This window comes from Pollicipes pollicipes, unplaced genomic scaffold (assembly GCF_011947565.3).
Source record: "Pollicipes pollicipes isolate AB1234 unplaced genomic scaffold, Ppol_2.1 Scaffold_6686;HRSCAF=7923_pilon_pilon_pilon, whole genome shotgun sequence".
Taxonomy (NCBI): Eukaryota; Metazoa; Arthropoda; class Thecostraca; order Pollicipedomorpha; family Pollicipedidae; genus Pollicipes; species Pollicipes pollicipes.
The window spans coordinates 20425104-20449473 of record NW_023596921.1 but is presented as its reverse complement, the minus strand read 5'-3'; the positions used below and the strand labels follow the sequence as shown (position 1 = coordinate 20449473).

Genomic DNA, 24370 nt, shown 5'->3' with positions numbered 1-24370 from the left:
GTGCGTGGTCGTGTTGGCGCTGTCTGCGGCGCGATGGCTGGCGGCCCAGAGGACCAGGGCCAGCCGTTTACGCTCAGCACCAAACAGTGGCAAACGGGAACAGGCTGATACCCGCCGCTGATGCGATCCGTGGCTCGGTCGCCGGGGCCGGTGCGCGCCGGAGAGACCGAGGCAGACACCGCTCCGTCCATGGCGGGCCAGTGCGCGCCGGAGAGACGGAGACAGACACCGCCCCGTCCAGGGCGGGCCGGTGCGCGCCGGGGAGACCGAGGCAGACACCGCCCCGTCCAGGGCGGGCCGGAGCGCGCCGGGGAGACCGAGGCAGACACCGCCCCGTCCAGGACGGGCCGGTGCGCGCCGGAGAGAGCGAGGCAGACACCGCCCTGTCCAGGGCGGGACGGAGCGCGCCGGGGAGACCGAGGCAGAAACCGTCCCGTCCAGGGCGGGCCGGTGCCCGCCGGAGAGACCGAGGCAGACACCGCCCCGTCCAGGGCGGGACGGCTGTCTGCCAGGGATCGCCGCCGCCGCCGCCGCCGCCGGCGCCTGGCTGAGCGTCGGCCGAGGGTCATGTCACGGGACTGCGGGAGGCACAGTGGAGCCGACCGCCTCAGCCTGCACGGGTTCAACGGGCCAGGCCGACCACCGGGTGTCCGGGAGGGGGAGGGAGAGCCTGGAGCTCTTACCGGGTCTGACCCCGCCCTGAGTCGGCGGGCTGAGATGACCTCCGGGTTTCCGGGTCGTGACAGGGAGGCCGGAAGGTCGTTGGGAGGTGGTCGGCTGTCTCTGACCATTCACGGTCATCACAGGTTTTGTTGAAGAGTGTCGGGGGTCACGATGGAACGCAGGGCGTAATGTCATGGGATCACATCCCTCGGATCACGCATGGCCGGATCAGATCCGTGCAAGGGGGGGGGGGGTGGTTCGAAGGGAAGACCACCGTTGTGCTGCCATCTCCACCACTCCTGCTGATGGCAGGTGCTGGCATAGCTCTGGCCCTTCCGTCTGCTCAGTGCCAGGTATTTGGGTAATTGCGGGATTCTGTCAATATCATATGTGTTTACGTCAATCACGACTGTCTGGACGCCAGTTGTTTCACGGCAGCGCCTTTCGATTGCTTTCAAAATCATGGCTTATCAACCGTGGGAGCTTCAGCCTCCCTTCTCTGGACTGTGTCAGCTTTGTTTAACGGTGCGATGAGAGAAGTGCTATGAGTATGGCATAAAAGCTGACGCATGCGAAAGAGCGCTGGTAGGAAGATTGGAGTTTTTAATATCATTGGATTCCCACGGAGACGGATCGATTTAGGAGAGGTGTGAGCAACGATCATGTCTACCGGAACAGCGGCAGACCGATTCCCAGCTTCCAGAGGGGGCCTGCCGCGGCCGGCCGGTGCGTCCCACAGTGGCGGCTGTTGCGTGCGGGCGCCGCTGCTCGGCCGTCGGGGCGCGCCGACCGCCGGCGCCCTCTGATTGGGCCTGACAGCGAGACGAGGGGACCCGAGAGGCCGCCACATCCGGCCCGCGGGAGATGTGGGGGAGACGGGCTGGCCGGGCTCCTGAGGCGGCGCCGCGCCGTGGCGAGGGAGACGGTGGCGCCGCCAGACACAGCCAACCGGGCGCCGTGCGGCGGGCGACAGGCAAGAGTGGCATGTGACGAGCGCTCTAAAGGCCATGCGTCGGGAGCTGTGAATGCCTTTGGAAGGAGATACAACCAGCACGGGTGTGTGTGTGTGTGTGTGCGTCACACTACCAGAGCGAACGGCCGGTTTTGCCGGAGCTGTCGGCTGTGGTGGACGGCCGGTGTTGCCGGAGCTGTCGCTGTAAGCGGCGGGTCGGCCGGCGCTGGCTCCACTGAGGCGCCCTTGATCCAGCGGCATCTGCCGACGCGCCAGCAGACCCGGCGTGACGTCACAGAGACGCGGCGCCGGTGCAGGCGCAGCTGCCGCGGGCAGGGGAGGGGCGACACGTCACGTCCCCAGGGAGCGCCGCCGCACGGCCCCGGCCGCCGGCGATCAGCTGTTTCCCGTGGCGGTCGACCGCCGCCTCCTAAACCGCCGCATCCTCTTTTGGCCTGGCGGCTGTGGCCCAGCCCCGCTCTGCCCGGTCCGATACAACGGCGGCAGCGGCGTCGCCTCCGCCGCGTCGCGAGGGGGCAGTCTCCCGGGCGCCGCCTAAGTGAAGGCAAATATTTGTCCGGCGTGCGGCAGGTGTGGACCGCTCCGCGCGCGCGCGTGCGTGTTTTGGCCGTGGCGCCGGCCGGCTTCGCACCGGCACATCCGCAGACGCCCGGGGCCGCCGATTTTATATCTTCACGATCGGCGATAGGTGCGGTGGGAACGGAAGTGGGATGTCCCCGGTGGGCGCGACTGTCGCCGCTTGTGCCGCGCGGCGCGTCTGTTCTCCGCCAGCTGCTGGAAAAACGAGCCGTCCAAGGTCACGGTCGAACGTATGACTTATCCGATTCCGTCTTGGGAACGGAATCACACCGCCAGACCGCGGCTTTAATTGCCCATAATGGCGGTGTCTCCGGCGGGGCGTACGCCCGAGGTGTCGCTGCTGGGAAGCGGCGTCTCGCCTGATCGCGCGCTGAACCGCGGCACGCTGGCCGCCCGCTGGACCGCCAACGGGCGCGCCGTGACGTCACCGGTCGGGGCGCCGAAGCCTAGAGAGGCGTGCAGGGGTGCCGGCGCTCGGCTCCTGCCGCCGCGCCGGCGTGCCTTAGAAAGCGAGCTGGGGTTAAGCGAGGCGGCGGGGGCGGTGCCGGGGCCGTGCCCGCGCCGGCGTCCGCTCCCACGATCCGGGCTCTCTCGCTCTCGCTCTCGGCCGGTGACGTGCGCGCGCGCCGCCAGCGCTGTTATTAGGGCGAGATGGCGTCCGGGCGGGCACGCCATCCGGCCGCCGCCGCCGCCGCCGCCGCGGCATGCGGGCCCGGCCTGCTGAGGTTGGCGGCGCCGGCGCGCCGTCCCAAACACGACGGCGGCGGGGTGGCGACGGCGGCGGGCCGGCCCAGGACCTGTGCTGGCCGGTGCCGGTCCGTCGGCGGTCATGACGCAACACTGGCGTTGGCCGCCTCCTTGCTAGCAGTTGTGGTCAGATCTGTAGCGATGGCGATGGCGAGCGTGCGAAGCTGTCGCTTTGTGAGCTGGGGTTAAATTGGGGGTATGCGGTGGCTGGCAGTCATCAGGGCATGGTTAGCAAATCGTTGACTCAGCCAAGCTTCCAACCATGCCTTGGTTCACTTCAACGCGAAACGATGCAAATGCTGATAATGTATTACGTTTGGCAAGTGGCAAATTTGTTTTGTGTTTGGTTTCCTGTAGCGGCAAACCACGTGTGTTTGACTCGCACGGGCGACGGGCCAAGAGAGACGGTTCCGGCGCGGTTAAGTATCTCGACAAAGATAGCCCACTGAACTGCATTCGCCACACCGGCTTTGATGAACTGAGTCTGCTCAGCAAGCTTCCTGGTAGGTACTCCGGCCCTAAAGTCATCCCTGTAAAACACTTCATCAATTTTCTTTCGGAAAATTCCCCCCTGCCCTCCCACAACGGCATTTGCCTCTGGGCGCATCCAGCAAGCTCCCTAGTAGGTACTCCGAGTCTAAAGTCATCCCTGTAAAGCATTTCATCAATTTTGTTTCAGTAAATTATCCCCTGTCCTACCGCAACGGCATTTGCCTCTAGGCCCGTCCTTTTTCTCCAAACCACCGAAAACATCCGTGCCTGCCTTCCCCACTAACTAGCCCAGACCTAGTTTAGCATGTGCGCGGCAGGAAGTCGTTGCGGCTGGACAGGGCGCGAACGGCCGGCACCTGCGGCCGAGCTGTGAAACGTGAGAGGGAGCGTTTCACCGGCAGCTCCCGACGGCGGCCGACGCCGCTGGTGCGCCCTGGGCGTCCTCCCGGCCCGCGAGCCGCCGCCGCTGGTGCGCCCTGGGGGTCCTCCCGGCACATGAGCCGCCGCCGCTGGCGCGCCCTAGGGGTCCTCCCGGCCCGCGAGCCGCCACCGTCCTGGGCTGGGCCACACTGCGGCCGGCTGCGCGGAGAGCCGAGCCCCTTCATACGGCGCGGCTAGCCCCCCCCCCCCCCCCGTCACGTACACAGGTCTGCGTGGGGCCTGCTGACGTCTCCCGTTACATTACAGCATCCGCCCCTGTCAGTGGTGTGCCTCTGTTGCAGGGTATCGGAGAGAGCCGGCATCCCCTCCAGCTGTGTGCATTGTGCCGCTGTGCTAAAGCTGTGTGGCGGGCGTACCTGTGTTGCAGCCGTGTACCAGGCGTACCAGACGGAGGTGCATAACGTGTACGATCCGTGGCAACGCGGCCGTGTTCGGCTGCCAGGTGCCGAGCTACGTGGCCGAGTTTGTGACGGTGCGGGAGTGGCGCACCAGCGGCGGGCGCGTCTTCTTCCCCGGGCAGGAGCACGGTAATTGGGCGCGTCCGTCACCTGACCCGATCTGACCTGACCTGTCCTGACCGCGGCGGGCCGAGCCGGTGCTCGGGCGGAGCTGGGGTCGCTGCGTCGGCTCCTCGGCGGACCGCCCTTCCGACGACAGGTGTCGGCCGCCGCCGGCGTGCCTCCAGGGCAGCGGCCGTAACCGCTCGTGCCCGGCCTTGCAGCCGTCTCGCAGCAGTACGCCTCGGGCGTGATCGACCAGTACGTCATCGTCGGCAACGCGGCCGTGCTGCAGTGTCAGATCCCCAGCTTCGTGGCCGACTTTGTTTCGGTCAAGTCGTGGGAGGACAACGCCGGCGGCACGTACTATCCGACGTCGCACCACGGTAACCGCCGCCGCCGCCGTTGCGTGACGCACGCGCGCCTTTCAGTCGTTTCGCAGGCGTACTCCGTCGAAATCGACAACGAGTTGGTGGTGCGGGGAAACGCGGCGGCGCTGCAGTGTAAGGTGCCCAGCTTCGCCGCCGACTTTGTGCAGGTGGCGTCCTGGCAGGACGGCGACGGCGTCTCGTACTTCCCGTCGCAACGCTACGGTAACTAGCGCCGCTTCCTTTCAGCCGTGACGCAGCCGTACAGGATCAGCGTCATTGACGAGGACGTCATAGTCGGGAACGCCGGCGCGCTCCGCTGTCGCATCCCCAGCTTCGTCGCCGACTTTGTCTCGGTCAAGTCGTGGCAGGACGGCGCCGGCGGCGCGTACTTTCCCTCCTCGAGCTACGGTAACCTCCGCCGCCGGCCGTCCATAACGCCCCTCCCGTTTCCAGTCGTGTCGCTCGCCTACCGCTCGGAGACCGAGAACGAGTTCGTGGTGCGGGGAAACGCGGCCGCGCTCCGCTGTAAGGTGCCCAGCTTCGTGGCCGACTTTGTGCAGGTGGCGTCCTGGCTCGACAGCGACGGCGTCTCGTACTTCCCGTCGCAGCGCTACGGTAAATGGCGCCGCTGTTGCAGTCGTGACGCAGGCTTACGCCGCCGGCGTCCACCCCGTCCACGTGGTGGCCGGCAACGCGGCCGTGCTGCGCTGCGACCTGCCGAGCTACGTGGCCGGCCTGGTGCGCGTCACCTCATGGGAGGCGTCGGACGGCGGCGTGTTCTTCCGCTCTAGCGGCGGCCGCGACGGTACGCCCCGCCCGCCGCCCGGCCCGGCCCGGCCCGGCCCGCCCGGCCCGCTCCTGTTTCAGCTCCGCTCGGTCGGCGGCCGGCCAGCGATCGGCCGCACGGGGTCAGCCGCCGGCGTCGGCTGACCTGACCCGACCCGACCTGTTGCAGCCGTCACCCAGCCGTACGAGGCGAGCGTCGAGCGCGAGTATGTGATCCGCGGCAACGCGGCCACCATGCGCTGTCAGATCCCCAGCTTCGTGGCCGACTTTGTGACGGTGCAGTCGTGGCTCGACTCCGCGCAGGCCTCCTACTTCCCGTCGACCCAGTACGGTAATTGTGACAGTCGTGCGCGGCCTTCCCCTGCACGCAGCCGTCACCCAGCCGTACGACACGGACCCCGGGAAGAAGTACGTCATCGTCGGCAACAGCGGCGTGCTGCGCTGCGACGTGCCCAGCTTCGTGGCCGACTTTGTGCGCGTGCAGTCGTGGGTCGACTCCAGCGGCGCCACGTACTTCCCCTCTGACCGCTACGGTAATTGTGGAGGGTGGCGGCGGGGCCGGGCTCGGCTGCGGCCCGCGCCGCCACGTCCCGTCAGCCGGCCGCCCGCTCGTCCGCCCTCGGGTCGCCTCCGTGACGCAGACTCCTCCCGGCCGGTCCACTGCCGTCGTCGAGGCCGTCGGCCGGTCGCTGAAAGCTCGCGCTCGGTTCGCTGCGGCTGTGCTCAGCCAGGGGATCGCTCTGCCAGCCTCCTACGAAGAGCCGGTGTTGATGGACTCTTCGACTTGTCCACACATTGACGTGGTCTGACGGGTGACGTAGTCTGACTGCCCAGAGGAGGCAGTCAGAGGGAGCAGGCTGCGAGAGAGCAGAGTCCCAGGGGGAGCAGACTGCGAGACTCCGGTATTCGCCGAAGAGCGGCGCAGTCTGGTCGACCCTGGCCTTCACAACACAGGCGCAGCCTGACGAGTCCGCCTCCATCACAGCGGGATACGGTCTGCCGGAGTTCTCGCTCGTTCCGCAGCGGGGGTGCCCCGTCGGACCCCGCTGTCTCCGCCGCTGAGGTGTCCATCGGGGCGATCCTCTCGGCCCGCCGACGGACGTCCCTCTGTCTCCGCCGCTGGAGTGTCCATCGGGGCGATCCTCCCGGCCCACCGACGGACGTTCGTCTCCGCCGGCCGCTGACGGACCTCCTTCTGTCTCCGCCGCTGGGGTGTCCATCGGGGCGATCCTCCTCAGCCCGCCGACGGACGTTCGTCTCCGCCGGCCGCTGACGGACCTCCCTCTGTCTCCGCCGCTGGGGTGTCCATCGGGGCGATCCTCCTCAGCCCGCCGACGGACGTTCGTCTCCGCCGGCCGCTGACGGACCTCCTTCTGTCTCCGCCGCAGTGGTGTCGCAGTCGTACCAGACGGAGGTGAACAACGCGCACGTCATCGTGGGCAACAGCGGCGTGCTCAGCTGCGTGGTGCCCAGTTTCGTGGCCGACTTTGTGCGCGTGCAGGCGTGGACGGAGAGCAGCGGCGCCACCCACTACCCGACGGCGCGGCACGGTACGCCCTGTGACGCCCGGCCGCGCGCCGCTGTGTGTTTCAGCCGTGCGCCAGAGCTACGAGACGCGCATCCTGGACGAGTTTGTTATCCTGGGCAACGCGGGCGTGCTGAAGTGCGTGCTGCCGAGCCACGTGGCCGACCTGGTGACAGTGCAGTCGTGGCAGGCCAGCGACGGCGCCGTGTACTTCCCCTCGTCCAACTACGGTACGCCGCCGTGCTCGCGCTCGGTCACGCGCTGTCTGTCGGGCCTCAGTGTCCTCCGGTCGCCCGCGTCACTGGAGGCTCCGGCCCAGTCGCTGGCCGTGTCGTGCAGCGGCGGGTCCGGCCTCGCTCGGCCCACCCGGCCGTCCTCGGCGTCGCTCCCGGCCGCCCGGCCGCCGACGGCGACTCTCGATCTGTCACCCGGTCAGCAGCGCCGCCGTCCGGGGCGTCCCCGTGACGCGGCGTCGGAGTCGGAAGGTCGGCGCCCGTCGGTCTGCCGCGGCCCGGCTGCGGTTGGCGCCGACGGCAGCCGACGGCCGCTCCAGCCGCATAACGTCGTCTTCGGTCTTCGGTGGGGGGCATTTCCAACTGGGACAGCGGCTGCACGTGACGCGTCTCGCGTGACGGCGGCCGGCGTGTCACGCAGCGCTGCCCCACTGTCTCAGCAGCGCGACCGTGTCTCGGGGGGACCGGGCCGGCCGGCGCGGCTGGCTGGCGCGGCCGCGCTGGGAGCCGGCTCACGCGCCGCCGAGATCGGGGCGCGTCTCCGGCGCGCTCGTTAGTCGTTAGCGTTGAGCGGCGGCGGGCCGCGTCCGTCGCCGTCCGTCGCCGGCCGTCGGCCGCCGCCGCCGCCGCCGCGGGTCGACGCTCGACGGCCGACGCGTCTGACTCACCGACGCACGCCAGCTGACGGCGCCGCACGGAGAGCGGCCACGCACGGCGGCCGGCGGCGCCCGGAAATCGATGGAGCGGCGGGGGCGGGCGTGCGGACGGAGTGCGGGCCGGGCCGGGACCCGCCGGCCGCCCGGGCAGGCCAGGTGGGCCGGCGGAGCCCCGGCCGCCGACGTCCGCGCTGTTTGTTTCGGGCCGGGCTGGCGGCGTCTGTCGAGCCGGCCGGCCTCCGCGGCGCGGGCGGCCCCCGCCGGGCCGGCGGCGGCGGCTTTGTCCGGCCGGTCGCGTGGGGAGCGGCGGCCCCCGGGCCGCGTCACAGACGGTCGCCTCCCTCTCTCCGTGTGTGCTCAGCTCCGTGTGTTTGCCTTTGCGTGCGCGCCTGCACCGGTGCGTGTTGTTCACAGTCGGGCTGTAATCTCAGATCATGGCCCAGACCTCTGAGGCTGTAAAGTAACGCAGTGCGGTTTCAACCGCTCAAATGTCCGACACCGTAACGGTAACGCTTGCTTCTGTGCCGATGTGCCTCGTTATGGAATCTGTCGGTCCACGCCGTTCAATTGTCTCCAAATTGGTACCTGGCAGTCGGGTGCCGTCCAGGCCCCGTTACAGGCCCTGTAAGCCCGCTGCGGTTTTATTGTTGTGGGATGGCCCCTCCCGGCCGCTCCATTGATAGTCCGGTTGACGTGGAAATCGAGGGCACATCGCGCCCATAATGGTTCTCCATGACGAGGCAATGCTCTGAACTGTAAACACGCCGTGGAATTGTGGTGTCGAACCGCGCTGCTTGTCATCCCACGCCGCCGGGTACCTCCTGAGCCTGCCCTGCCTCGTAGCATGTCGGTCGGCGGCGCCTGGTACCTCCTGAGCCTGTCCTGCCCCCGTGTCCGTCGGTCGGCGACGCCTGGTACCTCCTGAGCCTGTCCTGCCACCGGGCCTTTCGGTCGGCGACGCCTGGTACCTCCTGAGTCTGTCCTGCCTCCGAGCCTGTCGGTCGGCGACGCCTGGTACCTCCTGAGCCTGTTTTGCCCCCATGCCTGTCGGTCGGCGACGCCTGGTACCTCCTGAGCCTGTTGTGCCCCCGTGCCTGTCGGTCGGCGCCACCGGGTGTCTCCTGGGCCGGCGGGTCACCCTCCCCCCTCCCCCCCCCCCTGCTGACCCGTCTCCTGACGTCCAGTCACCGCCGCCCGCCCTCCGACGGCCGCCCCGGCCCGGACTCACAAAAACCCGGCCACAGCCGCCCGTTGCGGCGCGCTTCTCTGGCGCCCGGCTCCCTCTGTCCGTGACGGCCCGGTCTCAGCGTCTGTGTGACGGCTGCCGGCGCCTGTTGACACCCGAACCGAACCCCCGCCCTAGCTGCACCCCCTCCCCCTTGTTTTTGTTGTGCTGCACAGAGGACTACACTAGCTGGTGGGTAGTGGTCCTTCCCTTGCCTTTGTTGGTAACGATTCCTCCATCCCTCTGTGTTGTCATTTTATATTATGTTTGACCGGCGCCCTTCCCTCATGTGTGACCGTAGCTCCACTCATCCAACACGCGTTGTCCTCGCCGCGCTCTCGGTCCCCCCCCCCCCCCCCGTCACCGTCGGGCAGGTCACCCCCTCCTCTCCTGGCCTGTCCTCCACCAGAGCGTGCCCGAGGCTCGGGTGCCCGCGGGCCGGAGCCGCCCTGCTGACCGGCGGCCGGGTGTCCCCAGACGGCAAGTACCTGGTGCTGCCCTCTGGCGAGCTGCACATCCGCGACGTGACGCCCGAGGACGGCTTCAAGTCGTTCCGCTGCCGCACCGTGCACCGGCTGACGGGCGAGACCCAGCTCAGCGCCACCGAAGGTCGCCTCGTCGTCTCAGGTAGGTCGGCTCCCGGCCCGCGCCCGGCCCGCGCGGCCGGACGCGGCTCGGCCGGCTGCCGGCACGGGGCGACGGCCGGGGCGCGGGGCGTCTGCCCGCCGGCGACGGCGACGGCCGCCGCGGAGCCGGACCGCCGCCGTCGCCTGAGTCAGCCGACCTTGCCTCGGCCGCCGCCCCGGCAAGGCTGGCCGCCGCCCGTCCGGCCCGGCGCACTTTGTCGTCGGCATTGTTCCATTGTGACGGCCGCGCGGGTGGAATGAACCGGCGACCCGCGCCGCTCGCCGCCCGGCGCGCCGTCCGATCGGAATACGCCGAGTCGTCTTATTAGTATCGGCGCCGTCGGAATGTCGACCGATCTTTGAAGGCCGATGCGCTCGTAACAGCTGCCCTTCGGCGGGGATGAGTCATTAGCTGTGTTTGGTCGTGCCGTGCCGCCGGCGTCGGGCGGATGCCGGCCGTCAGCTGATGAGGCGGGTCCGTGCTGCTGCGGTCCGTCTGCTGGTGTAGCGATCGGGCCGGCGCAACGTAACGGTAACGCTCGCTGTGCTCTGCCCTGTTTGCGCTTGCGAACGTAACGTTAGCTGCTGCTTGTGTGCGTGTCACGTGTGCGAGAGGAGCCTACCTGAATGTTGGGATAGGGTACCCCTGCTGTCGGGCCGGCCGTCCGGAGCTCGCCTGTCCGCGCCGGCCGCCGCCTCACGCGCTCACGCGCGCGCGCCGCATCCGGCGTGCGCGCGCGCCGTTCGGTCCGGCTCGATCCGTGTCGTTCTGCTCACGTGCCGGCGCCGGGCCGGGCCCGGCTGCCCGCTGGCCGGCCGGCGCTGGAGGCACGTTCGTGGCGTTTGCGGTGGTCAACTCCGTCGAGGGCGGGTGCGCGGCCGGTGCACGCACCGCAGCGGGTGCTGCGGAGGCGGCAGCCGCAGGTGGCGCCACCGGCAGTCATGCCGGGCGCTTGCACCGCGGGAAGGGCGGGCGTGGGTGTGTGGTGCGGACGGTTTGAGGTACGCTGAGAGGTTTACGGTTTCGGCGTGGCCGTTGGGCCTTGCACTGGATGCTGGGAAGGTAATCCTGGTCAGACACACTGGCGCAACGAGGTGGTAGGTAACCTGCCGCCGCTGAGCGTTGCTAGGGCCAAACCGTGATGCTCCTGCCGTGGGCCGATGCCGCGGGCAGCCGCTTGTTCAGTGGGAAGCGCACAGCGTCGAGCGGAGGGCCACGTCCGGCTTAATGCCGACCATCCGGCTCCAACTGGGCTGTCACCGCTGGCGCGATTTGTCGGCTGGCCGCGTCTGTGGGCGGCTCCGACCCGCCGCCGGCCCAAACTGCGCACGGTCGGCGGACGGCGGCTCTCGCGCTCTGCTGCCGGCGCCGGACGGCGGCGGGGTCCCGCACGGCCGGTCGCGGCGGCGCCCCGCGCGCGCTCTCAGGTGCGGGGTCGGTGCTGACGGGTCGTGACCCGACAGAGCCGGTGTCGGCGGCGGCGCCGCGGCTCCCGCTGGCCGAGCGAAGCCGCCTGGCGGCCGGCGGCGCCGCCAGCGCCATCAGCCTCCTCTGCCCGGGCCAGGCCTCGCCGCCGCCGCGCTTCCGGTACGTCCGCTGTCAGGCAGGTCAGGCGCGCGTGCAGGGACGGTACGGCGGCGCGGCGACGTCGGTCGACCAGCGACCGGCCGCTGGTACGTATGTTCTCAGAGCCCGGACTCCCGCACCGGGCGCTGACACCCAGCAGATGCGCTCAATCTTAAGGTGAGCCGGGCAGTCTTCACCACCGCTAGAGGGCGCTCGACTAGCGGAGTTCGTCGCAGGACAGCCGCGCTGCGCTGGCGCTTGCGGTCATCTCCGGAAGACGGCTGTCTCTGGATCGCACGTCCCGGTCGGCCGCTGTTGTCCCAGCGCCGTGCGCTGGACACGGCCGCCGTCGGCAGAGTGCTCAGGGTTGTGCGCGGCCGGGCGGCGGTCCGGCAGCGGCGGCGTACCGCCCGACATTGGGGCCGGCTCCCGGGCGTCTCCAGCGGGGTGCTGAGCGCGTTCCGTGCGCCGCAGAGCCGGTGAGCTCCGGCCGGCCCCAGGTGAACGCCGCCTCCCGCCTGACGCTGGTGGAGGGCGTGGCGCGGGCGGCCGTCACCGTGCTGTGTCCCGGCCAGGCGGCGCCTCCGCCACACTTCAGGTGGGTCCGCGCGCCGTCCGAGGCCGGCGGCTCGGCGCTGTCACCACGGCCGAGCTCGCAGCTGCCGCATGGAGGCGGTAGGCTGGCTAGGCGCGCCATCGCCAGATTCGGCCGACGAGTTGCGTCCGGCTGGGGTTCGTTGATAGTCCGCTGCGGCGGACGGAGCCGACCGGCGGACGTGGCGCCGGGGCTCGCTCCGCACTCCGCCATCGGCTTTTCCCGGACCCTGCGCCGAACGGGCGGCCGGCGCGGCGGCGGGGCGCTCTCCCAGCGTTCCGGACGGGCCGGCGGCGCAGCTGACTCTGACGGGTGTGCCGGCGGCGCCCAGAGCCGGTGAGCGCGACGCCGCCGCAGCTGGCCGAGGGCCTGAAGCGGGACCTGATGACGCGCCGCAGCGGCCGCCCCTTCAGCATGACCTGCCCCGGCCAGGGCCGACCGCCGCCCGTCTTCAGGTACGCCGCGAGGTCGGGTGCGAGTGGTGGCCGGCGCGGGGCGGCTCCCCGGGCCGTCGCCCACAGGACCGGTGCTCCCCGTCCCGACATTTGGCCAGGCCTCCGTTCGGCGGCCCTGACGCGCAGCTCGGCCCGGCTGCAGAGCCGGTGGCCGCCACGGCGCCCGAGATGAGCGAGGTGTCGCAGCGCCACCTGACGCGACCGCGCGACGCCGCGCTGGCCATGCTCTGTCCAGGCCAGGCGTTCCCCACGCCCCGCTTCAGGTAGGTGGGCCGGCCGGCCGGCCGCGCCGGCGGCAGCGGGTCCCGACATTCAGGCAGGCGGAACCGGCCGCTCGGCTCACCGCAGCCCGCCCTCTGCAGAGCCCGTGGCCGCCTCGGCGCCCTCCGCCATGCTGCTGCCGAACGTGCAGCGGCTGACGGCGGGCAGGCGGTTCGCGTTGCTGTGCCCCAGTCAGGCGTACCCTGTCCCGGCGTTCAGGTAGGTCGGCGCCGCGGCCGACGCACCACTGACGCCAGCGGTGCCCCGTTCAGAGCCGGTCACGGCGTCGGCGCCGTCGACCATGTCTCTGCCGGACATGCAGCGCCAGACGGCGGGCGGCCAGTTCTCGCTGCTGTGTCCCAGCCAGGCGTACCCCATCCCGACGTTCAGGTGGGTGGGCGCGCGCAGTGCTCTGCTCTGACGCGCCCCGCGCTCCGCCCAGAGCCGGTCACCGCGTCGGCGCCGTCTGCGATGTCGCTGCCGAATCTGCACCGCGCGACGGCGAACGGCCAGTTCTCGCTGCTGTGCCCCAGCCAGGCGTTCCCCGTTCCAACATTCAGGTGGGTGGGCCGTGGCGGTGCGCTGACACGCCCCGCGCTCCGTCCAGAGCCGGTCGCCGCGTCGGCGCCGTCGGCCGTCGGCCTGCTGGACCTGTACCGGCACCGGACTGGCGCTGCGCTCTCCTTGCTCTGCCCTAGTCAGGCGTACCCGATCCCGACGTTCAGGTAGGCCTCCGCCGAACCTGCCTGCGGGGCTTGACGGGGCGCGCCGCCCCTCCAGAACCCGTCGCCGCCGGCCGGCCGCAGGTGCTCGAGGCCTCGCAGCTGGGCCAGATGTCGCGCGCGACCGGCGTGCCGTTCAGCCTCCTCTGCCCGGCGCAGGGCTACCCGCTGCCCCGGTTCAGGTCGGTACCGCGCCGTTCAGCGTACTCTGCCTGGCGCAGGGGTACTCGTCGCCCCGGTTCAGGTCGGTACCGCGCCGGTCAGCCTCCTCTGCCCGACGCAGGGGTACCCGCCAACCCGCGCCGTTCAGCCTACTCTGCCTGGCGCGGGGGTACTCGCCGCCCCGGTTCAGGTCGGTACCGCACCAGCCAGCCTCCTCCGCCTGGCGCAGGGGTGCCCGCTGCCCCGGTTCAGGTCGGTGCTGCGCCAGCCAGCCTCCTCTGCCCGGCGCAGGGGTACCCGCTGCCCCGGTTCAGGTCCGTGTCGCACCAGCCAGCCTCCTCTGCCCGGCGCAGGGGTACCCGCTGCCCCGGCTCAGGTCGGTGCCGCGTCAGCCTGCTGCGTCTCTGGTCCGCCGTCACGGCGTCCGTGTTGCAGAGCCGGTGTCGGCCAGCGCGCCGCAGGAGGCTGCGCGCGTCGAGACCTCGCGGGTGAAGGCGGCCGCGCAGTCCCAGGTGGCGCTGCTTTGTCCCGGCCAGGCGTTTCCGCCGCCCACGTTCAGGTAGGCGACGCTCAGCAGCCTCATCCGCCGGGGTCTGAGGCTCCCCGCCGGCCGTACTCGCCGGGACATGAGCGTCAGCGGAGGTCTCCGGCGGGACGGTCTCGCCCGCTCTGCCCCCCCCCCCCCCGACGCAGGGGTACCCTTTGTGGCCGGCGTTCGGGGCGGCGCCCGTGACCGCGGCGTCGCCCGCAGAGCCGGTGGCCGCCACGGCACCCGAGTCGGAGCGCGACTCCCGACTGAAGCTGCTGGTGCGCCGGCGCGGCGCCGCCCTGTCGCTGGCCTGTGCGGCGCAGGCCTCGCCGCCGCCCACGTTCAGGTAGGCTCGGCTCGGCTCGGCTCGAGCGGCGCCGGCTGCTGGTGACGCTGGCGCTCTCGCAGAGCCTGTGGCGGCGACGGCGCCAGAGCTAGAGCGGGACCTGCGCTTCCGGCGCGTGGAGCGGCGTCAGGGCGCGCCGTCTCTGCCTGCTCTGCCCCGGACAGGCGTCCCCGGCGCCCGTCCGACGGTACGTGTTCTCGCCGGGGCGTCGAGGTGGGCAGGCTGGCGGCGGAGAGTGGGGCTGGCCAGAGCCGCCGCGCCACGGGTCGGCGAGCCGGCGCGGACAGTGAGGCTTCGCTGGCGGGCCGGCCGGGCTTGACGGGCGCGGGCGTACCCTGTGCGTACTGCCAGGCGGAGCCCGACGCCGTCCCGGTTCAGGTGGGCTCCTGCCCGGCGGCTGGTCCGCTAACGCTCCTCCCGGCGCAGAGCCAGCCGGCGCCGGCGCGCCCCGGGTGCCGGAGGCGGCGCGGTTCGATGCGCTGGTGCGGCGGACGGGCGCGGCAGTGGCGCTGCTCTGCCCGGGTCAGGCCTCGCCGCCGCCGGTGTTCAGGTGAGGCGGGTCTCGGCCGGTCGGCCGGACGGCGGGCTCCCTCCCCCAGACGACGGTGCTGACCGGACTCCGTCCGGCGGCCGCCAGAGCCGCTGGCCGCCGCCGGTCCGCAGCTGTCCGAGCTGGGACGCTCCGTCAGGGTGCCGCGCAAGACGGCCGGCGCCGCGCTGGCGCTCACCTGCCCCGGTCAGAGCCAGCCGCCTCCGGTCAAACGGTAAGTGTCGACTCCGGAGAGCTACCCAGCCCCAGCCAGACGTCCGCGTTGTCGTATGTGTCGGGGCATTTGGCCGTCCTGCCGTCACCGGTGGCTCTGGTGTTTCTTGCCGTCCATCCGTGACTGCCTATGGTGACTGGCGCCATCTGGCGTCCGGCGGTAAACCGGTGCCAGTGGAAGGCTTCGACGTGGGAATCCAGCCTTGAGCTCGCGATCCAAAGTCTGACTCGGTATTCACATGTCCGTCAGTCGGTGCTTTCTGCGGTCAGTCCAGTCTGCGGACAGCATCCCCGCACGGTCACTGAAGTATGTTACTTCCTGTTGGTGCCAGAAGCTGGTTTGATCGGATCCTGCGACCTGGGAGTCCTCAGCCGTTCGGCTGATCATTCTCACCGGCGCGCGTCGGCTCGCCGCGCCCTCTGCGGGCATCGGACGGCGTCGCGGCCCTCCAGCGGCGCTCTAGCCCCGAGGAGGGCCTCGTGACGGGACTGGCGTCGGCGCGGCTCAGCTCCGGTCGCACGAGCTCGGCGCCGCCGCGCCCGGACGGCCTGGGCCCTGTCCCAGCTTCAGGAGGCGCGCCGCACCGGTCTGACCGCGGCCTGTCTGCAGAGCCCGTGTCGAGCTCGGCGCCCCAGTTCGCCAGCCGGAGCGACATCCAGTCGGCGCGCGGCGCGGTCGGCGACGCGCTGGCGCTGCCCGGCTCGGCCCAGGGGTACCCGGCGCCCACGTTCAGGTGCGCTGACCGGCCGGCGTCCTGTGTCGCTAGAGCCCGTCTCCAGCGGCCCTCCCAAGGTATCTGTCGAGTCGAAGGCGTACAACCTGCGCCACGGACGTCGCTCGGCCGTGGTGCTGCCCTGCAAGGCGCAGGCGTTCCCGGTGCCGCGCTTCAGGTGAGCTCCCTGTGGTGCCGGACGAGTCTTGCTTCAGGTGAGCTCCCTGCGGCGCCGGACGAGTCTTGCTTCAGGTGAGCTCCCTGTGGCGCCGGACGAGTCTCGCCTCAGGTGAGCTCCCTGCGGCGCCGGACGAGTCTCGCCTCAGGTGAGCTCCCTGCGGCGCCGGACGAGTCTCGCCTCAGGTGAGCTCCCTGCGGCGCCGGACGAGTCTCGCCTCAGGTGAGCTCCCTGCGGCGCCAGGCGAGTCCCGCCCCGCGCCCAGGCGGCCGGGGCAGCAGCAGCTGGTCACGGCCGCCGTCGTCGGCCGCGCGGTCTGCCCCCTGCGGAGGGCGTCACTGAGAGGCCGCCGCCCCGGACTCAGGCGTCAGTGGACGGGCCCGCCGGCAGCCGGTCCCAACATTCAGGAGGCGGTGATGCGACTGGGGCTGTCGCTCGGGCTGGACGTGTCGTGTTGTGTCCGCGCAGAGCCGGTGTCCAGCGCCGCTCCTAAGGTGCCCGACGGGAGCGAACGGGGCGATATTCTCCTTCCGGGCGGCGGCAGACGTCACCCCTGTCCCTGCCGGGGTCAGGGCTATCCGGTGCCCAGCTTCAGGTCAGTCTCTCCGGCCTCTCCGGCGCACGTGGTGCACGCCAAGGCCCGCCGGGCAGCGGTGCTCCTATCCCAACATGACGGCGCCGGGTCAGCGTGGCTTGAGGGGGACGATGTCCGGTCTTGCGCAGAGCCGGTCTCAAGCGGCGCCCCGAAGGTGCCTACTGGAACGATACTGTTCTCCCGCGCGGCCGCAGCCGTCACCCTGCCCTGCGGCGGGCAGGGGTACCCTGTGCCCACCTTCAGGTTAGTGCGAGCCGGCGCTGCGGCGGGCGTGGAGCAGCGGCGGGGCGGGCCGACGGCGGGGAAGCCTTCACCCCTGAGGGAGTGAGCGGGCGGGCCCCAGGCTGAGCTGGACGCCGCCCGGTGCCTCGCAGAGCCGGTGTCGAGCGCCGCGCCCCGGGTGCCGGTCGGCGCGCGCGGGGACGTGTTCTTTGTGGAGGCCGGCGCCGGCGCCACGCTGCCCTGCAGCGGCCAGGGCTTCCCCGTGCCCACCTTCAGGTGAGTGAGTCGGTCTCGGCCGTCGCCCGCCCTTGTCCGGAGACGGACGGCCGAGAGCTGCTGGCGGCTCCAGCCCCAGCCCGGTCACACGTCTGTGGGTCTGGCTGCCGGCGCCAGAGCGTTCAGTCTCGGGGTCGGCGCCCGGCCGCGCTGCCTTGCAGCAGTCAGGTTCCGCCGACGCCGAGCCCTGGTGAGTCCCGGCCGTGCTCCGGCGCCGATACTTGGTCCGGTTGGTTCCGCCCCCCCCCCCCTATCCCAACATTCGGGCGGCTGCGGGGGGCGTCTCCGGCCGGCCGCGGTGGTGACCTCCCGGTACGGACAGAGCCGGTGTCGAGCGGGCCGGCCAGCGTCACCGGCGCCCGCGGCGACCGACTGGACCTGGCCGCCGGCTCCGACGCCACGCTTCCCTGCAGGGGCCAGGGCCACCCGGTGCCCTCCTACAGGTACGGCACGGGGGAGGGGCAGGTTACGTCACAGGTCTGCTGCCTGTCTTTAGGCGGGCACGTCTCTCCTCTCTGGACGGTCGGCACGCGACTAGGGGCATCGGTATCTTCGGTGGCACGGTGGTTTGAAGAGGCTCTATCCCGACAGTTGGGTACGCTCCTCTCGCCCCTTCCAGTGTGACCACTCGGCGAGCGCCGTCTGGGAGGCCCCGGAGCCCTCAGATGCAAGGTCCAGACATCCGTGACGCTTGTTTGAAAGCTTTCTGGCTTAAAACGTTGAGTTGTTGAGGCTTCCGTCATAGGGGAACAGTAGTACTTCATACAAAACCACGGTGACAGATACAAGCGAATGACCGCTCCAGGAGTGTGGTCCCGGGGCCGACCCACGCGGAGCCGTCCGTTGATCGGGTGCTCCAGGGGCACTCCAAAACACTGGCTGCACGTGGTGCGTGACGCGGCGCAGGCCACGTGGTGCGCGTCGGGGCGCCACCAGACTGCAGTAGGCGCCGTCTGTTGGCAGAGCCGGTGGCCAGCTCGGCGCCCAGCCTGCCACTCGAGTCCAAATCGAACACGTTCGCGTTCTCGACGGGCCGGGCTCTGGGCCTGCCGTGCCGGGGCCAGGCGTACCCGGTGCCCGTGTTCAGGTGTGTGGTACCGGCCGGCTGGGTCACTGGAGGTCGGAGCAGTCCTCGACCGCGGACGGCCTGCAGCGGCGGCCGCCGCTGACCGCCGGCCTCCGCACGTGCGCTCCACGACACGGGGCGAGCTCACACGCCGGCTCTTAGACGCGCGCTGGATCGGGCCGGGCTGGGCCCGAGCTGTGTGGCTGTGGCGGCGGCTCAGCCCCGGCGCCTGATGTGCTGACGGAGGCCGCGGCGGCCCGGCGGCAGACCCCGTCCTCAGAACGCCCTCGTCAGTGCCCAGGTCACTGAGTGGGGCGGGGCAGCATAGAGGGGGGGGGGGGCATGCTCTCACGCGGCCCGTGCCTGGCGCAGAACCGGTGAGCGGCACGGCGCCCAAGTTCGCGCGCGAGACCAAGCGGGAGACGCTGGAGCGGCGGCGCGGCCGCGGCCTGCGCATCGCCTGCGCCGCCCAGGCCTCCCCGGTGCCGAGCTTCAGGTGAGCGGCGCGGTTCGGCGAGCGACGGCGCGGGACGCCGGCGGCCCGGCTGCGGGGAGGGTCGGGGTCCGGACCGGGTACAGGCCGTCAGTGAGCGGCGGACGGTGTGCTGCGCGCAGAGCCGAGGTCGGCGGCGGCGCCGCGCCTGCTCGGCGAGCGGCTGCGGCTGCGGGCTGCGGCGCAGCGGTCGGTGGCGGTGCTGGACTGCAGCGGCCAGGCGTCCCCGCCGCCCGTACACAGGTAGGAGCTGCTGCGGCAGGCGGCCGGTGTCCTGCTGAGGCTGGCCTGGCCAGAGAAAGGCAGGTACGGCCAGCGCGGTGACCCAGTGCTGATAGATCCGTGGCGTGGAGGGAGCTGCAATGTCACGTCTCGCATGGTTGGTCTAGTCGTGGTCTGGAAGCAACGGCTGAGCGGTCCGTTCGGCACGACGACGCCATCTATTGCTGGCGACTGGGAAACTGGACTTAAGGTCGGTGGTTGAAGCAGTGATTCCTGCCTGTGGAGGGAGCTCTGAAGTCAGAATATTGAATTGGCTTCGCAGTGAAGAATCTGCTTACGACATTTGGGACATCAAATCCGTCTTCTCAAAGGTCGCCCGACGTTCGTACAATGGCTAGTTTCTAACGCTGGGCCACCGGCCTCGTGAGGATCAAGTGAAAACGCCTTCCATGCATGACGTATTGCGTGTTCGTGGCCAACCACAAACCTCACAACACCCGACAACCAGCGATGCACTTGGTCGGGACGGCGTGCGACAACAGTGCGCCTGAAAAGGGCAGCGATTCTGAAGAGCAGACGGACGGTGGCGCGGCTGGCTGGCCGCCGGCGCCGACCGCGGCCCGGGCCGTACCCTCTCCCAACATTCTCGGGCGTGCGGCCCCGAGTGCCGACGCTGGCCGCTGGTGCGCGCAGAGCCGGTGTCCGGCGCCGCGCCGCGCGTCCCCCCGGACGCGCGCGGCAACATCTACAGCTTCCCGGCGGGTGCCGCCGTCACACTGTCGGGCCGCGGCCAGGGGTACCCGGTGCCCGCGTTCAGGTACGTCTGGCGGGCGAGCAGTCGGGCTGGACCGCGCCGCGCTGTCCGCAGAGCCCGTGTCGAGCGCCGCGCCCCGGCTGCCGGCCGGATCCAAGTCGGACTCGTTCGCGTTCGCGTCCGGCGGCCCGCTGACTCTGCCGTGCCCGGGCCAGGCGTTCCCGGCGCCCCGGTTCAGGTGGGTCTCGCCCGTCCCGACCCCGGCGTTCGGGTGGGCTCCGCGGCCCCGGCGCGGCCGGCTGCTGACCTGACGCGGCGTCCTGGGCCGTAGAGCCGAGCGGCAGCAGCGCGCCCCGCCTGGCGGCCACACAGAGGAACTACGAGTTTGTCCGCGGTCCGGCGCAGGTGGCGCTGGTGATGTCCTGTGACGCGCAGTCGCACCCGCCGCCAGCACACAGGTAATGGGCGCGCCGGCGTCCGGGCGCGGCCCACCGCAGGTAAAGAGGGCCGCGCCGCTGCTTCGTGGAGCTGAAGTGCAGGTGAGCTGTCAGACAACATGGTGGGCATTTCATCCGTTGTAGTGCCATAACACCAGCCTCTTCAGATCAGCCTCATCTTCGTAAGGTATTGCATGCATGAAGTTAAGCGGTGGCCTACCGTTGTCGGATCGATCATATCCGCGGAAATTACGCGCAATAGATCTACTGCCGAACAGCTGACATCAAAAGCAGGTGCAGTGGAGCCCAGATCAGGCGCCGTGCTGATGAACGGACGGTGCGGGCGCCGGACGCCGGCCGGGGGGGGGGGGGGGGCGACAGCGGCGACGACGGGTGACGGGCGCGTCTGCCGCAGAGCCCGGCTCGGCCGGCGCGCCGCGCGTCTCCGGCGAGCGTTTTCTGTTCCGCTCGCCGCCGCGGCGGGCCGACACTACCCTGCAATGCAGGGCGCAGGCCTCCCCGCTGCCCGTGTATAGGTACGCCGCTCGTGCCGGGGCCCGGCGGCCCGCCAGCGTGGGATGCCGGGCGCGTGACGTGTCTCGAGAGTTGGCTCGCCGGGTGTGGGGGCAGGGGGAGGGGACGGTTCTCGGGTTGAGCCGCGCTATGCAGGCGGTGTACGCAGACCTGTCTGTTCCGCTCTGTCCCTGGTTTTGCAGGCCGCTCATGGAAAGCACGCTCCGTGGGCTGGCCTGGGCGGCGCCACGCCGCTAGCATGGCCCCGGGGCACCGCGGGAGCTGCCGTCTAGCGGTGAGTGGCCAACTTACTCTTAGAACGCTCCCGCTTGGCGGCGCGCATGTCGGCCGCCTGCCCGGTGCCCCGCGGCTGTCTGCTGCCGGCATGGCGCCCGACCCGACCTGGCCCCGCACGTCGGCGGCGGGAGCTCGGGCGCTTGGCCTTTTGTGGTTGTCGCCTGCTTTTTAGTGGCTTCGACCCCCATCAGTTGTATGGTGCAGCTGCTGCTGTCTCGCGATTTTAGATGTGGTGGCAGTGTTGGGCTGTGGAGCAGCCGGGCTGGGGCGGGCAGCGGTGCGCTCCTGGCGCGCGGGCGGCTGCTAGTCTCTGGCGCGCACCGTCAGTCCCCGGTGATGCCACACCGGCGCCGCGCCCGCTGGCCGAGCCGCCGCCCGCCGCTGGCGTCGCCGCGTCCGACGGCTCGCTCCTCCGAGCAGCGCGCGCGCGCGCGCGCGCTGACGGCCGGCCGGGCCGCTGTGGGCAGGCCGGTCCGTCGGCGCACGGTGAGTGGAGCCCGCTGTGTGCTGTGCGGGGTGAGAGCAGCAGACCTGCGCTGTGCACGCGCACTCGGGACGGTACGTGGGCCGCCCGCGGACGGTCGGTGGTCGCGCCTGCCGTCTTACTGCCGGCGGCCAGGTGACGTGCGGGGGCTAGTGCTGTCCTTCATCTCATTATCGTGCTCATGCCTCATTGTGTTGCTCATGTGGTTGTTCGATGTTTGTGTATTTTTTACGTATTGCCGTGGCCAGTGTCGCGATTTTTGTCCTTCGCCGCTGCGCTCTCCTGCCAGCGGTCCTGCTAATCATCTGCAGCGCTCCTGTCCACGTATGCGATACCGCCGCCGCTGTGTGCGGGAGCTGTGCCGTCCGCTCGGTCCACATGTGCCGCGTCCGGCGGGCCTGCCCAGTCCGGTCCTGGGCCGGTGGCCCGGCCGGTGCGCCGCCGCCAGCCGCCGCCCGTCAGCCGCCGCCGTTCGCCGCCAGGTGGTTCAAGTTCGACGAGGGCAGCTCGCGCCGCCGCCCGGTGCCGCTGGACGACCGCGTGCGCCAGGTGGCCGGCACGCTCATCATCCGCGAGGCGCGCGTCGCCGACTCTGGCAAGTACCTGTGCGAGGTCAACAACACCGTCGGTGGCGAGAGCGTCGAGACTGTGCTCACCGTCACGGGTGAGTGTGGTGGCGGCGCCGCCTCCTGCCGCCGCCGACGGACGCCGCCGACAGGCACCCGCAGCCACACGCGTGCTGCGCCGAACGTTAGCTCCCAGTCAGCCACATACTGCTGTGTAGCGCAGGAGACGGCCACGCCGGGACTTTCAAACTCTCAATGATCCCTGCCGTGGAGCGTGGAGCTGCGACGTTGCGTGCCCAGGTGGGACTGTGCAGTGCCGTCATAGGCGTCAGCAAGAACATGCATCACTTGTGTGCTTGTGGAAAGCAACTGTGAAGTGAAACCAATTGGTGTTCTGCATCCGAGTTGACTGCACCATGGCAAAGTCACGAGTGCGGTGTGCGTGGTGCGCGCGCCCGGCTCTGGCGTCGCGTTCCTCCCGGGAGTCGTTGTGTACGTGGTGCGCCTCTTTTCAGCGCCGCTGTCGTCCAGCATCACGCCGCAGTCCCAGGTGGTCGACTTCGGCAAGCCGGCCCAGTTCACCTGCGCCTACAAGGGCAACCCCGTCAAGACCGTGTACTGGATGAAGGACGGCGTCAAACTAGGTAGGGTCCCACCGCGGCGCCGCCAGACACTGACCCTTATCCCGATGTGTCTGAAATGTACCGCCGGTGTGATGCGGTCAAGCCGTGCCGAGTTCGCCGTGGTCAGGTGTCGCCTCATGGGACAGTTTTTCCCGGCGCGCCCGCCCCATGGCGACCACCTCGACGACCTTTGAGGCTTACGTTAGCGAGAGCCCTCCGACAGGGGTGCGAGAGCCCTCGCAGGCTAACGAGTGTCCTCAAACAACAACTTACGAATTTCGTCTGACACTGCGTACCATTGATGTATGAACTTGTTGCGATCTATCACAAATCCGTATGCTTGTTAGGGATTATCATTTTTCGTGGATTTTCCATCGCGGAAGGGATTCTTCAGAATATGTGAGAACATCAAAACAAAAATATTTAGTGTTAGCTAGTTGCATAAGCATCAGGAGATTGTAACAGTATTGAACAGAGCTGCTGTCGGCGGGGCCTGTCCGTTGTCCACCCCCGCCCACGTGGCCGGCGCGAGTGTGGCACGGCCGTGACGGCCGCGCGTGTCGCTTCCGCTGCAGATACGCACGAGCCGACGCTGTCCATCAGTAGCGTGACCAAGGCCGACAAGGGCATGTACCAGTGCTTCGTGACGAACGACCAGGAGAGCGCACAGGCTACCGCGGAGCTCAGGCTGGGCGGCAAATGTGAGTGCGAGCCCGGCCGACGCGCGCCCGGCGGGCCGCTGGTCCGGGGCAGGGACGGTAACCGCCGCGTCCGCGGAGGGCAGGCCGAGGGTGCCGGGAGGTCAGCGCTTTCCGCTCCGAGCGATCTCCGCCGTCGTGACAGGGGGAAGCAGACGCCGCTTACCTCGCACGAAGCCACCGCTGGTGACGCCTTCCACGCGTTGAGCGGCTGTTGAGTTCTGGGACCGTGTACCGTGCCGTGACCGTGTGCCGTGCTGGGACGCGCGTGCTCTTGCTGGGACACTCGCCGTGCTGGGACGCTCGCCGTGCTGAGACGTCCGCGGTCGGCAGTCGACCCGCCGGCGCTGGTCGAGGTGTTCGAGGCCAAGCAGCTGAAGCCGGGCCCGTCCATCCACCTCAAGTGCGCCGCCACCGGCGACCCCACCCCCGAGATCACCTGGTTCGTGGACGAGACCAAGATGAGCAGCCGGGACCGGTGAGTGGCGGCCGGCCGGTCGGCGCTGGCCGTGGTACAGCCGGGGCCGGCCGGTAGGTGGCCGCAGTGCTCGGTGAACGACGCCCGGCTCAGTCAGGCGCAGCTTCCGGATGACGGGCGGGGCCGGCCGCCGCAGTCAATGCCTCCGTTGCTGAGCGTGATGGACGGCATGAAGAAAGAGCCATTGTATGAATATTACCTACGTAGTATCCAGATCAGTCGTGCAGCAACAGATGTTGAGAGGATGGTGTGTGCGAGATGTTGAACGCCTCTGTGTTCTGCTCAGATTCCAGGTGGGCCAGACGGTGCGGTCGTCAGGCACGGTCGTCTCCTATCTGAACGTCACCAACATCCTCACCAACGACGGCGGACTCTTCAAATGCGAAGCCACATCCAAGGTGATGGAGAGCGCGTATGCCGATGGTTTGCGTCGCATCTCACGTACTGCTGGGGCCTACTGATGCCGATAGTGTGTTTCGCGAGGCCGAACCGCTGCACAGAAAGGCAGTGCACGAGATTGCAGCTGTTCCTCAGCGCTCTG

At 70.0% G+C, this 24370-nt stretch overlaps 1 protein-coding gene across 1 annotated transcript in view; it reads left to right on the top strand.

Annotated features, from left to right (window-relative positions):
• Positions 1-2513: 2513 nt before the first annotated feature.
• Positions 2514-24370, top strand: part of LOC119108036 (Down syndrome cell adhesion molecule-like protein Dscam2) — a 61632-nt gene continuing 39775 nt past the window's right edge. Inside the window, 14 exon segments of the mRNA XM_037231620.1 lie at positions 2514-2645; positions 4338-4422; positions 4617-4778; positions 4824-4985; positions 5217-5378; positions 5719-5880; positions 5921-6082; positions 9666-9815; positions 20065-20191; positions 21947-22128; positions 22546-22674; positions 23229-23354; positions 23685-23829; positions 24116-24227. Coding sequence (XP_037087515.1) covers positions 2514-2645; positions 4338-4422; positions 4617-4778; positions 4824-4985; positions 5217-5378; positions 5719-5880; positions 5921-6082; positions 9666-9815; positions 20065-20191; positions 21947-22128; positions 22546-22674; positions 23229-23354; positions 23685-23829; positions 24116-24227 — 1998 coding nt within the window.